Genomic DNA, 12,413 nt, shown 5'->3' on the forward strand with positions numbered 1-12,413 from the left:
TGGCGTATATGACCGACAAGACCAAAGACCGCCGGCGTGATCAGTATAAGGGTCTGAACTGCGGTGGTACGACTGACTGGGCCATCGATCTCCAGGGCGTGAGTTCGCATCCTACCTACTGATGCATCATCGACCACCGCTAACCACAAGATATTATAGGAAGGTCGGCGTGCAGAGACAGGGGACCCGGTCTATCTGGACCCTATTATCTACGAGGAGCCCAATGCTTTGTGCAAACCCCCCTGCGTGCTCGTTTTCCCCCTCAGTCAGCTTCCATCTCCTACCACCATCGACCCGGGCAAGTACACGACGTCGCTTCTGTACGGAAGCACCGCCAAAACCACCAGCAACGACGAAGTGATCACCGCGTTTATGACGCAGACCACGACAATTACCCTGGACCTGCCTATTATCACTACGGACGAGGTGTCGTACTCCAACGTCAATATAACCCGGAGTCAAGACGCCAGTGAGCTCTGGGTCGGCGTCAGTATTCCTATCGGACCTGTGACCGTGAGCCTGGACGACGGTGGCGGCAGCACAACCACACGAGTTCTGAGCCTTCCTGCGTGGCCGGCTGTGACCCAGGGCCCGCCGATTCGTGGAGATGGCGACGACGACAACGACGACGACGACTGGGAATTACCAAACCTATTTCCAACTACAGCCGCGCCTGAACCAACAACAAATGAGGTATTTGATCATGTCTATTTATGACTACTCTTTATCTATAAACTTTTGAGATTTGAAAGGGCTAATTTGATGTCAAAAACGATATAGCCAGCCCCGACGACCTTGCCTACATGGCGAACATATCCACCGTACGTTGTCGAGCCCGTCAACGAGGAAGACGGCGATGACGATGATGATGATGATGATGGCGCGATCATTACGAGCTGCAAGCTTTGGTTTTTCAATGTATGTCCTGCAAATATGTGATCGAAAATTGGTTCCACGCTAATGATGTCCAGATATGCCTTGGTGGGCGATTCAAGTCGATCAGATGGACCCTCCCTCCCGGAATTTACCCACCGTGAGTCTGATTCTTCCCAGTGAAAAGTACGTGTATCGGATAAGAACTAACATCTCTTGATTCACACCCTCAGTGGTCCGCCTCCGCCAGATATTCTTGGCCCCCCTGGAAATTCCGTGTGGTCTATCCAACCGCCGCTTCCCCCATGGCCGCCACTCACGTAAGAAACTGCCCTCCTGGAGAACAAAGAAGCCCTTTTCACTGACCTAACTTGTCATCTACAGTGTCGGCAGGGACAACAAGCTCACATACAGCAACGAGCCGTCCTGCCAGACCGAGTCGGCAGAGCTCTGCTCCACGACGGTCTCGAAGTCGGAGACCCTGGTCGGAACTATTACTTCCACGGTCACTGCCACTTCATCCACCTGCGAAACCGTATACGGCTGCTCCTTAACGGACTCAGGGTCAACCAAAACCACCACGGCATCAGTTTGCAAGCCCACGTCGGGCAGCGGCGGCGAATATCAGCCGCCTGCGGCCGGGTGCCCGGCTCCGGCCATCGTCTACCCCAAGGATCCGGAGAACGTAGGTTCGATTCCGAGCCTGCTCCAGGGGTATAAAGACTACGTAGAGGTGGGACTTACTACAGAACGCTGGGTGGCGTTCTACTGGATTCCCATGCTCGGTCAAGATACCATGGACGCTCTGAGGCAGTCGGCAAGTCTCTCCCCCTCGCCCATGAAAGTTGTGAATCGGAACTAACGGACAAGTGGAACAGCCCGACGTCGAATACGCATACTACTAGGAGGAGACAAACTACAACACCGGATTTCCCTTTGAGGAGGAGGAAACCCCCCAGGATTGGAACCTCCCCCTCTCCCCTGATCATTCGGACGAGTTGCGCGAGAAATTTGACCCCCTGAACGACACGATGCAGCACGACAAAATACAGACCGGCTCTAGCATGTCCCAAAATACGCCCTTTTGGGCCCAATCCCAAGTGTCCCTTGCCAAAGACGATGTCTGGCTCGCTCCGGGGGGCGATAGCTACTTCCCCAAGGCATCCAACGGCGATGTTTACAGGTATACATATGACTCGGTTAGCGCGACCGATACATATGTGTACATGTTGCACGAGAAAGGGATTTGGAATAGTCACGCAGTACGTTCTCCATCTCCTTTTTCTGTTCTGTCGGGCTAATGGATGGGATTGTAGGAGTTCGTTGGTAGGAACATCGTGTACTTGGACTCTCAGCACAGCTTCGGGCCTAACTCACCTCCTATTGTTCAATATCAACATGGATCTGCGGTTGCTGCGATGGTGGTCGGTAATCGACTTGGCTTGTGTCCATCGTGCACTTTGGTCGTGGTCACCTCCCAGCAACCGACCACGCAAACGCAAGATTGGTTCAACTATCCCAACGAGAAAATCATTGCGCAACTTATCGACGTCCAGGATGATGTAAAGAACAAGAATCGGCAGGGCAAAGCGACTATCAACATGAGTTTTAGCTACAAGCCCATTAAGAACACGCAACATGCCTTTCTCCGGGTCTTCCGTGAGTGATTTCAACCCAGCTCTCCCTCGAATTAAGGTGCTGATCAACGATATTAGGAGCCCTCTTGCAGAAGCTGGAGCAGCAAAACGTCGTCATCGTCGCGGCGGCCGGCAACCACGCGAGGGGGCCGGAAGGCGTCCCTATACAAAGATATCCCCCCAAGTTCGCGGACCCTAACGATCAGTTTGGTGGCCTTCCCAATATGATCGTGGTTGCAGCATCCGAAATAAAAGGCAGGAAGTGGGACGATTCCAACTACGCCGGCTTTATCACGACGTTTGCCCCCGGGGGGGGATCAACTGCCCCGCGGCCCCGGGCTCTGCCTCCCCCATGAGGGACTGCGGTGGCACATCCTTTGGTACGTTCACCCCCAAGAATTGTACCCCACCCCACCACTTGTGACTAACTAACATGGGTCTCCTGCAGCCTCCCCTCAAGTCGCTGCCCTGGCCAATTACTTCCGCTCGGTGCCCTCTCCTTGGCAGTCCCAGTTGGACAAGCCCAGCAACGTGAAGAAGCTCATCCAGCTCTTTGCGCGCCGCTTCGTGGTACACCACAGCCCAGTCCTTGCTCCCGCCCGACGGCCGGTCATCTGGAACGGTCAGGTTGGCGAGCACAGCTGTCTCCGCGAGTACGGGTCGACGGAAGACTGGGCCAAGGTGTGCCCGACCATCAAGGACAATCTCGAGAACGAAGCCCCCAACCCGGGAGAGGACGTGAAGCCCTGCTTCCCCAACCAAAACACCAACCCCCCGACAGCTCGAAGACAACTTGGGCGCCGGCAATCCGGCGGTGGTAGTGATAGTTGCCCCCTTATTCCCGGGGACAATAGTGGGCCCGGACAGAACATCAACTGGAACGAGGGTCCGTCCGGACCCAAATGTACTAGCGAGAATAACTGCGGCGGAGAGCTTTGCAAGGGATACTACTGTGACCCGCACCTGGAGATCAGCCATCCTCCGGACTATTATGACCCCAAGGATCCACAGAACCCTCATGGCATGCCGCCCCAGAAACCGACGTCGACATCGACAACTACTGGTACATCACCGACGACTACATCATCGCCGCCTGTTGAAACTCTCCCATTGTGCCTTGGTACATCAACAACCCCTTCATCGCAATTTCCAATCTATGCCTATAGCATTTATGCGCCTGGTAAGTGCAATTACTACATAATAACCGAAAGAGTACTGCCCGCTAACAACAACAATCCAGGTTCACACTGCAATGGGATATTTGCCAGCGACGCCAATATTGGATCGTCTCCGCCAATCTGCGACATCTCTAAGGACCAGTTCTCCTTTGACTTCTGCAAAAAAGGCGATGCCAAATTTGTGAATGAAGGCCCGGAATTCTTTTCCGAATGCGGATTCCAACTCTCCCTCAATGGCAAAAAGTATACGCCTCGACAACTAGACCCTATGGATACTGATAACCCGTGCTCCGGCACCTGTCCTGACGTTGTATCGGTTCAAGGAATATTGTTATTCGAGGGTATGCCTGCATTCAATTAGTTTTTGAGAGGTTTTATATAAAACAATTCACATCTTGTTTCTACAAATACTCAAGACATCTCCACCCTCGCTTTTGAAGACAAACGTCATAGGATAATCGCGTGTTGCAAATAGATGGGATTGAAGAGGAGTGAATAATATACCATGTCATTCTTTAGTGTTGAATCTCAAAAGAAGAACTAGAAGCTGAAAAAAGAAGTCAAAGACGCTCTCGCTTGGCCCTATTACTTCCCGCTAGGCCTAGGCTAGCCGTGCTTTGTCAGAAGCCTAGAGTAGGCTGCTCAGCCTGCTCAGAACCAAATATCAGGCTAATGCACTTTTCTACTTCTCGTTGCCCAGCTTGTTATCTAGACAATTTACTTCTATTAATCGCCCTATCTTGTAAATAATATAATACTCGGATATAAGTGTCTGGATTCCAATAGTCCCCGCTCCTTCCTTTTCTCCGTTTCGGAGCTAGACTGAAGAAGGCGGGTCTTTAAATGGTAAGCTTGAGAGGGTAGTTGTGACGGGATCTTGAGGGATCTATAGCCTAAAGAGAGGGGCTTTTATGGATATATAGGCCTCGATGATAGCTTAGATATAGGGTAAAATCATAGTAACTGGTCCAATAAAGTGTGGACCCGGCTCTCAGCCATGACGCGAACGCCGATGCACCGTTCCCTCTCTCCCTCCACGACCAGTCCCTCCTCAGTGGGAAGATCAGTCTCTGGCGGGGCGTTGTCTGCGCTCTCAGTTGTAGGTGAAGTCAAGCGCCTCAGCACCTCGTCAATCGGGTTCACCCCCGGTGACCATTCCATCGATGACGGGGTACTGGGTGGGCTCGGTCTAGTCAACGCTGAAACCAAGTCCATCTCTACCTCCTCGAGCCGTTTCTCCCACGTGGTAATATCAGTTTCTGGTACGGTTTCGCGCAGGAAGTCGGTCAGCCCGCCGACTACCTCAACTGAACTAGAGACGGGGGCCGGTCTTTGTTGTTGTTGTTGTTGCTTCGGGGCTGGAGAGCGACGGATTCTGATAAAAGAGTATTGTAAGAATGCGCGGTCGTCGCTGAATCGATCACGTCGGTCTTGTCTATCTATAAGAACCACCCAGCTCCCAGGGGAGATATCCCTGAGTCGGTCTCGGGACGGGTGGTCGGGGGCTAGCTCATCGAAAAATCCAGCGGGGATTGGCCTGACACCCAATTGATCTGGCCATGACTGGAGCGGCGGTGGGCGCGGCGGTGGCCCCTGGGGCGGCGACGCGGGCTCGTCGTCGTCGTTGTTCTTGTTGTCCTCGTCGATGGAAGCGAGTGACGAGAACGCCCCATGATATGCAAATCGCAAGATGGCCTGGTCGGGATCCGAATCCGGACCTAAGGATCGGAGGTATACCAAGAATCGGACAGCGAAGCCCTCGGCGTTTAACCCAGTATTATCCATGGAGTAGTGGCCACTGTACCCGGGACGAGTAGGGTGGACGACGTGGTGGTCTGCAGCTGCGTCCCGGACATCTTCGCGCTGGGGGCTGATAAATGTGAACAGATGGATCATGGGAACGACTTGAGCGCCCGAGGTGAAGCTAGAACCTAAATTCCTCGGCGAGGATATTGCTCGAACTTCGCGGCCCCGTAAACCGTTTAATAAAGCGGAGGTCGAATGGATGGTTCTCAGCCGGAGCGACTCCGAGTCTTCACTTGATGCCCTCGACCACAGCTAAGACAGCTCCGAAAAGGGATGAGCGGAGCCATCGTCGCTGTTCCGGTCCGGCTGCTGTAAGAAGCAGAGCTGTTGAAGGGCCGTGGACTGTGCCAGGGCCGCGGCGAGGTCACTAAGGTCTGATTCTCTATCTTCCTTATCTCCCACTAGCTGGAACGGATTGAGGCAGAGGCTGAGCGCAGACGCACCTTGAAGTTCATCCGATGTAATGGCGGCCGCGATCACGCGAGGGGGCAGGTTTCTAAACACCACCCAGTTAAGGTGACGGCATCCAGCGTATGCCACGCGCAGCACATGACTGGAGATCTGGGAGGAGCCGAGCCTCTCTGGCGCCTCTTCGAGCCGCTGCCGTAGCTGCTCGCGGAACTGAGTAAGTACTTGAAGGTTGGCGAGCGCTTCCTTCTCGAGGGGACCGGAGGCGGGCTCCTGGGTGAGAATAAGCAGATCATCAATGGTGCGGACTATGCCTACGGGGTCATTTTGCGGCGGTTGGTCTACTATGGTGTAACCTTCCATATCAGGCGGGGATTGGGTGGCGATCATTGAATGTATGAAGTCTGTTGGAGAGATTAGTAAATGTGATCGATATGGGTTAACATGGAATAGCGCCAGAGATCACCTTCTGAAGATGTTCGAGTCGGATCATCCAGCTCTGGTGGCCAGATATCTACCATTATTCCCCCTGTCAGTACCTGCAAAATCATTCGGGTGAACAGACGTACAATCTAAGGCTACCGCATCAGCCAGCGGCCTCTCCTCTAGTTTAAGGATGTAAGACGCCTTCTCTAGGCCCGACCAGTAGTAATGCTTCGATACCCACTGCGAGATTGACAACAGCTCTCGAGGCCGCGGGTCTGCGAGTATAACATCGGGCTCCTTTTCCGGTTGGGGGTCTTCGACGGGATCCCAGCCGATCATCTCGCCGCCGTATTCAACCTCAGCCATGTAGTTCATGGGGAACGTAACGATGCCGTACTTGACGCCGCTGTCGAGGTCAGAGATGTCGAGAATAACCAGGCCATACTCAGTGCAGTCGGCCCGGAACAGCGTCGATAGTGGCTGAAACTGAACGTCGCTGGGGCGGGTGCGGTTGTCGCGAGTATCGCGCAATAACGCCAGCAAAACACACGTCGCAGTGAAGGGAAACTTACTAGGCGCATCATCCCGCCACGGCAGCGGGGGCTGTTGTTGCCCTGGCTCACGTCGCTTGTACCAGGGCACGAACGGGGGTTGCGCGGTGTCGGGTACGCTGGGCCGCTCATGAATCGGAGGCTCCCGGCCCTGAGACCGACGATACCAGTCCTCCGCGAGCGCCCTCTCAGCCTCCAGCGGCGCACGGTTCGTGGGATCCAAGAGGACTTCGGTCAGCGCAAGAGTGTCGGTCACCATACATTGCACTCGATCCCAGGATATCTGTGAGTTATATTCGTCGTGGTGTTGGCGGTAGGCCACGGCCAGGCAGCGGCTGGTGCCGCCGGGACCGACATTGGCCACCACGGCGAAAAGGAAAGAGCGAGGGGTTCTGGAGTAGAGAGTCGTGTATCCCGGCATAGCAATTGTATTCTTCGAGCAGCTGGAGGGGGGGATAAAAAAGAGAAAAAGCCAGCAAATGAGGGGCTGGCCTTGGCTAAGAGACCTGTTAGTGAGTTCCCGAACAGGCTTGGCATATCTTAACTACTTAATATAATTCCAGAATGTAGAGACCTCATACTTATCTGTGTTGGTTTCAACTGGCAACTTAACTTTGATCAGCCAGAATAGACCATAAGCTAAGCCTCAGAGATCGTCGGTCTCAAAATTGCTGGCCAATCGCTGTTCCCCTTGCAGCAACTGATCACCACGGCAAACATGCAAATGACACCTAGTTATCGAGGATAGACTCTTGCCGTTCTGGCCTTCGTGGCAACGTGCAGAGGATTGACTAGAGGCCGTCGCGTGCGAGATATTTGTCTGGCAGCGGGTTATACGATGACTGTCCAGGACACCAGTGGATCGGATATTGCTTTTGCAGCGATTGTACACTTGGCGCAAACTATCCCCTCTCGTAGCCTACGTTGTATTCTGGAATACCGGGATATGTGTGTCGGGAAAACCGCAGATGGGCCTTTCGATGTAGTGAATGGAGCTCTTAATGCCCCTACCGTGCCCGGCTTGGGTGTCACTCCTCGGATGGCTGTTCTCGGGGATCCTGTGGCTACTTACAACTGATTCAAGCTTCATGCAATAACGAATACAAATCAATGAAGCTACTTTAGTGATAAGAACGGATCAAGGATGCGTCCGTCTAGGTGAACAGCTCTGTGGAACCACGCAGGGTCACTTTCTGCTGACTCGCTCGTAATACCGCGACGAAGGGGTCGATGTGATAGTTAGGCACAAACAACAAAGTTGAAATGGTCAGTTATTCAGTCCAATCGGCTTTTGTTGTTGCCTGCCATCTGAGGCAGCGATTGCCAAGCATTGAGCGATGCAGTCAAGATATCAAGTCTGGATACGATGTCTTGTATCCGCAAATTGTCCCACGTCATCTAGAAGCAGGTTTACCGATCTCGTGCAGTGCAGAGATGCTGAGAGGAGACCGGGAAGAGCGGAACGCGGCTGAGGCCATCTTGCCAAGACCTTGCCAAGCTTTTGAACTTCCCCCCTGGAGCTTTCTTCAAGTTCGCTTGCTCCTCTCTCGATGGAGTTACTTTGCGAGTCATTGAGCGAACATTGAGCGGTCATCATTGCTTGCCCTTCTTCGCAACGCAAGTTGACAATGACAGCCATGACACGATGGAATCATTCGATCCTCGTATTGAAGGACGCGCTTGGCATCTGACGGCGATGAGCCCGTGCGCAGTAGCGTCAGCAGGTACGGTGCCTGCAGCTCCGTCCGAATGCCTCAGGGTCGCATTTGCATGGAACTTCTGCAGACTCTATGCAGCTTACTTGAAACCAAGCGAATGAGTATATATTTCCTCGTATAGCGAGCGGCCATTGTTTGCTCTTCCTTGTCTCCGACGAGCGGAATTGCGTCCAAAGAGTCTCTTGTATAGTCACTCCCACTATCTTCAGCATCCGGCACAGCAGAGACATGGGAAGGTTGCGTGACAAACACCATTGGCTCGACCGGCTCCGGCTGGCTTTGAAGCCCGTCTGACATATAATTCTCTTCAGGCGTACTGTTTCGGTCTAACATAACCTGGTCATGACTCTCCACATTTGGCAGTTCCAATTCCATTGGTTCTTGGTCCATATCCTCCACCGGGCCGGAGACAGGTCGACGTATTTGAAGTTTTCGCCTTCGTCGACGCTTGACATCTTCTTTCCGGTCTGTCCGCACTGGCCGCTGGCACTCACTAGCTCGTCGTCCTAAAACCACTTCAGCCGATTTTTCCTGTGGGTTGTCCTGTTCCTCCTGAGGAAGGGAGTCTGGTGCGGGCGTATGAGTAAGAAAGGGGTCATCCTCTTCGACGAACATTGGCGAAGGAGGAATATCCCTCAGTCCTTGGCCTGGACCAGTGTCCTCAGCTTGGTTGACATTGCAAGTAGCAATCCGTGCAGACTTTCCAAAAAATGCAAAAAATACACAACGACGGACGAAAAAGCTGGTGATATTGTCGCCAACCTCAACATCAGCGTTCAAAGGGTCTAAGAACAGCAAGGGTCCATCTTGCTTGTGGGTTCGTGTTTGTGGCTCCCCAGAACGAGACTTGAGCTTCATTGTGCTATCCGCCAGAAGGCCCTGAGGCTGCTCTGGTCGGTCGGGAACTGCCTTGACGAAACAGCTCACGATCTGATTGACCAAATCATCAAAATACTGGCTATCGTATCGATAACGGTTGGGCTTTCGGGCTTGTAGGAGGGCCGATCGTGCGATCTGATGATCGGGTGAACTCTTGATCAGCGCATCGATTTCAGTGGACTGAAAGCCAAGCTGGTGGGCCAGTTCAGCCATCTCGTAAATTGCTCTCTCATCGGGCTTGGCACGAGTTGATTTTGCCAGCAACTCGTCATCACTCTTTGGGTCCGGGGGCATCAGCGTATAGTGCCTCATTGCATAAAGCCATATTTGTAAATATCCTGTCTCGAGGCGTTCCATATCAGTTGCCGGCTGGCGTCGGGAAGTAGATTCGGAGGTCTGGATGAGGGAATCCGCGGCCCCTGAAGTCGCGGTTCCCTCTTCTGAGGGTGGAATGAATATTGAACTCATCGTTCTCCAGATTGACATGTTGATCGGACCACAGAGCCGCTTGATACAGTGGGCACAGGCCTCCAGGTACTTGAAGTCTTCGAAAAAGGTAAACAAAGACGGGATAAGGCCACCATAACTCTGTACTCGGGACCATATGATCCGTCGCTCTTCGTCGCTGAACTCAGCAAACGCTTGGCCGCTCAGGATCATCCCACAGGCTGTGTTCCCATCCGTCCGTGATTTACCAGGTGCCAACAGCTGCAGTAGCTCCACAGTACTCTGGTCGATCTTCTTGATTGGACCCATACATTTATTATCCGGCTACAAAAAAATAAACAGAACAAAAACATACAACAGTGAGGATTCGCTGGTGGTCACCCACCCAACTACTAACTCACCGGCGTGTGGCTTAAGTACGGCTGAGCGGACGGGAAGCCCTGTTTTCCACACCCTATGGTCGTATGTACAAGAACATGTATGAGAATGGAAGAGTAGTATGCATTGCATGAGAATGGTTCAATGTCGCCGGACTGTTATAGAAACGTATTGAGTGATACTGCGGCATCGGGTTCGTGCACACTGCTCTGTTCGAACCGTACCGAACGTGGATTAACCGATAAGAAAGCAGTGGATCCAATGACCCAGAGGCAAGAATTCCGTTCGGGGACAAGGCGACAGAGGTCACGCAAAACGGGGGGTGTGATAATGTTGCTTGGATAATCGAGGGCTATGGTGACCAAAATGGAATCGGTGACCTTAACAGACGTATCACCGCGGTAATCGCCAATCCGTGGTAGAGAATGGTTGACTCAGGTCTCGCAATTATGATGTGGGAGGAACAAATGAGATAAACAAATCTCGCACACAGCTTCATATTTGAGAACGAAAGATTCCGTACTCCCAAATTCACCTCGTTTCCCACGCCATCCGTTCTCCCTCTCTTCCATTTTGAAGCTCTTTCATCCCTCGTGACAATGAGCCAACATGGCAAGTCCCGCCTCGTCCGCCTGTTCTGAGAACCAAGACAACTTCCTCCTAGCGCGCTTCATACATGAACTTGAATTGCCTGTCAACATCGATGAAGCCAGCATGTCAGCTACCGCGACCCCACCTTCCATAAAGCAATCAAATACCCCGAACTTTCCCTCAGTCACGTTCCAGAGCTCGTTAACATCATCACCGGGCCCAGCAAGATCAACATCAAAGGCTGCCAGCACCACATACAAACGCCGCAACTACACGCTAGAACTGGCAGTAAGAGGAATACACGAGTCCGAGGATTCACCAGAAGGGCTGGATGACCTTGTGAAGCGGCTGCAGGGAAAGAGCGATAACTTCGACCCTCTCACGACAGAAGAGACTGAAGCATTCCAGGAGAGTCTGCTAGTACCTGGAAATGAGCCGACAATCCAAGCACTGATCGTACCCCCACTCCTTAACCTAGCCGCGCTCGTTCGAAGTCCGCTCACGCATGTGGCAGTGGTCGCCCAATTTCTTACTGATTGTTCGATACCTTTGCATCGTGATATGCCTATGTGCAGTAAAATCCCTACGCCCTGGCCGGACTTCACCATCGGCCTCCGCCGTCAAAGTCTACATCGGTACAACGCACATCTATACGAGCTCGCAGATATTGCTGCTCCAATCAACTGCACGAGCGACATCGTGTTTCCTTGCTTCACGGTTGAGATCAAAGGGGAGGATGGGGGACTTGACGCGATAAACCAGAATCGCCACAACGCCGCGATTATGCTGCAGAACTTCCGGAGACTCTCCATTCGCGCAAGAGGAGATCAGGACACAAAGACGATCTTTGATGGCGTCCCTCGAATTATATCCGCCACTGTGATGCGCAACCATATCACGATATCCGTGCATTGGACTGTCTGCTTAAAGAGCGGTGATATTATGTTCAAGAGCCTTCTGATCAAATTGTTTGACCTTCTCCGTGTGACACATGAGGAGTGGAACAATGCTGCTAGCTTCCTTCGCAGCGCCATTGAATTTACGATTGAACGAGCAAACCAGCAAGTTCAGGATGACCTGGAAAAACTTCAAAACTGCACACAACCGGCTATGATGCCAACGCGCCCCCCGAAACGAAAGCATGAGGTACTTGAGTGAGCAGTCGAAAGGTGTTGCGAAAAGGGCATTGATTATTCTTACGATATCATATCGTTTGTCCTTGAATTGGAAATTCCCTAGCTTCATTTATGGCAGCACGAACAATCAATATCCTTGACAATCCACAGAAAAAGCTCTAAAGTCGTAAGTAGATATGTGGTTACGCTAAGAAAAGGCAATCCCCGATACCTTATTGTAGAGTCGAAGACACTCAGGGTCTTAATTGCATTTGAAGTAAAAGCATTATTTGATGACTTTCAAGTCAATTGATAGAAGGCATTCTCAAGTACCATCCCTCAGAAGTCTCTCAATAGCAGCGCAAGCTTCATTTGCTCGGTACTGATTGTCCTCCACAGCTGCACT

The 12,413-nt window shown here is 52.3% G+C and overlaps 6 protein-coding genes across 6 annotated transcripts; 3 read left to right on the forward strand and 3 right to left on the reverse strand.

The window, feature by feature from the left end:
* Nucleotides 1-8: 8 nt before the first annotated feature.
* N7447_009337 (S8/S53 family peptidase) lies at nucleotides 9-4,049 on the forward strand (the record flags this gene model as incomplete). Its single annotated transcript, XM_057233599.1, has 12 exons — nucleotides 9-98; nucleotides 160-693; nucleotides 781-918; nucleotides 972-1,033; nucleotides 1,107-1,193; nucleotides 1,258-1,690; nucleotides 1,779-2,135; nucleotides 2,190-2,532; nucleotides 2,589-2,715; nucleotides 2,766-2,890; nucleotides 2,959-3,690; nucleotides 3,751-4,049. The coding sequence occupies 12 exons, from the start codon at nucleotides 9-11 to the stop codon at nucleotides 4,047-4,049; spliced, it is 3,327 nt and encodes a 1,108-aa protein (XP_057083141.1).
* A 593-nt stretch (nucleotides 4,050-4,642) lies between these two features.
* On the reverse strand, nucleotides 4,643-5,584 carry N7447_009338 (uncharacterized protein; the record flags this gene model as incomplete). Its single annotated transcript, XM_057233600.1, has 1 exon — nucleotides 4,643-5,584. One exon carries the CDS (start codon nucleotides 5,582-5,584, stop codon nucleotides 4,643-4,645), a length of 942 nt encoding a protein of 313 aa, XP_057083142.1.
* A 162-nt stretch (nucleotides 5,585-5,746) lies between these two features.
* N7447_009339 (uncharacterized protein) lies at nucleotides 5,747-7,300 on the reverse strand (the record flags this gene model as incomplete). Its single annotated transcript, XM_057233601.1, has 2 exons — nucleotides 5,747-6,306; nucleotides 6,472-7,300. 2 exons carry the CDS (start codon nucleotides 7,298-7,300, stop codon nucleotides 5,747-5,749), a joined length of 1,389 nt encoding a protein of 462 aa, XP_057083143.1.
* Nucleotides 7,301-7,717: 417 nt separating this feature from the next.
* Nucleotides 7,718-7,957, forward strand: N7447_009340 (uncharacterized protein; the record flags this gene model as incomplete). The annotated part of the gene is made up of 1 exon (XM_057233602.1): nucleotides 7,718-7,957. The coding sequence occupies one exon, from the start codon at nucleotides 7,718-7,720 to the stop codon at nucleotides 7,955-7,957; it is 240 nt and encodes a 79-aa protein (XP_057083144.1).
* A 676-nt stretch (nucleotides 7,958-8,633) lies between these two features.
* On the reverse strand, nucleotides 8,634-10,232 carry N7447_009341 (uncharacterized protein; the record flags this gene model as incomplete). Its single annotated transcript, XM_057233603.1, has 1 exon — nucleotides 8,634-10,232. One exon carries the CDS (start codon nucleotides 10,230-10,232, stop codon nucleotides 8,634-8,636), a length of 1,599 nt encoding a protein of 532 aa, XP_057083145.1.
* A 678-nt stretch (nucleotides 10,233-10,910) lies between these two features.
* On the forward strand, nucleotides 10,911-12,050 carry N7447_009342 (uncharacterized protein; the record flags this gene model as incomplete). The annotated part of the gene is made up of 1 exon (XM_057233604.1): nucleotides 10,911-12,050. One exon carries the CDS (start codon nucleotides 10,911-10,913, stop codon nucleotides 12,048-12,050), a length of 1,140 nt encoding a protein of 379 aa, XP_057083146.1.
* Nucleotides 12,051-12,413: the final 363 nt, after the last annotated feature.

The sequence above is a fragment of the Penicillium robsamsonii genome (assembly GCF_028829455.1).
Source record: "Penicillium robsamsonii strain IBT 29466 chromosome Unknown utg000005l_segment0_segment0, whole genome shotgun sequence".
NCBI classification, from domain to species: domain Eukaryota; kingdom Fungi; phylum Ascomycota; class Eurotiomycetes; order Eurotiales; family Aspergillaceae; genus Penicillium; species Penicillium robsamsonii.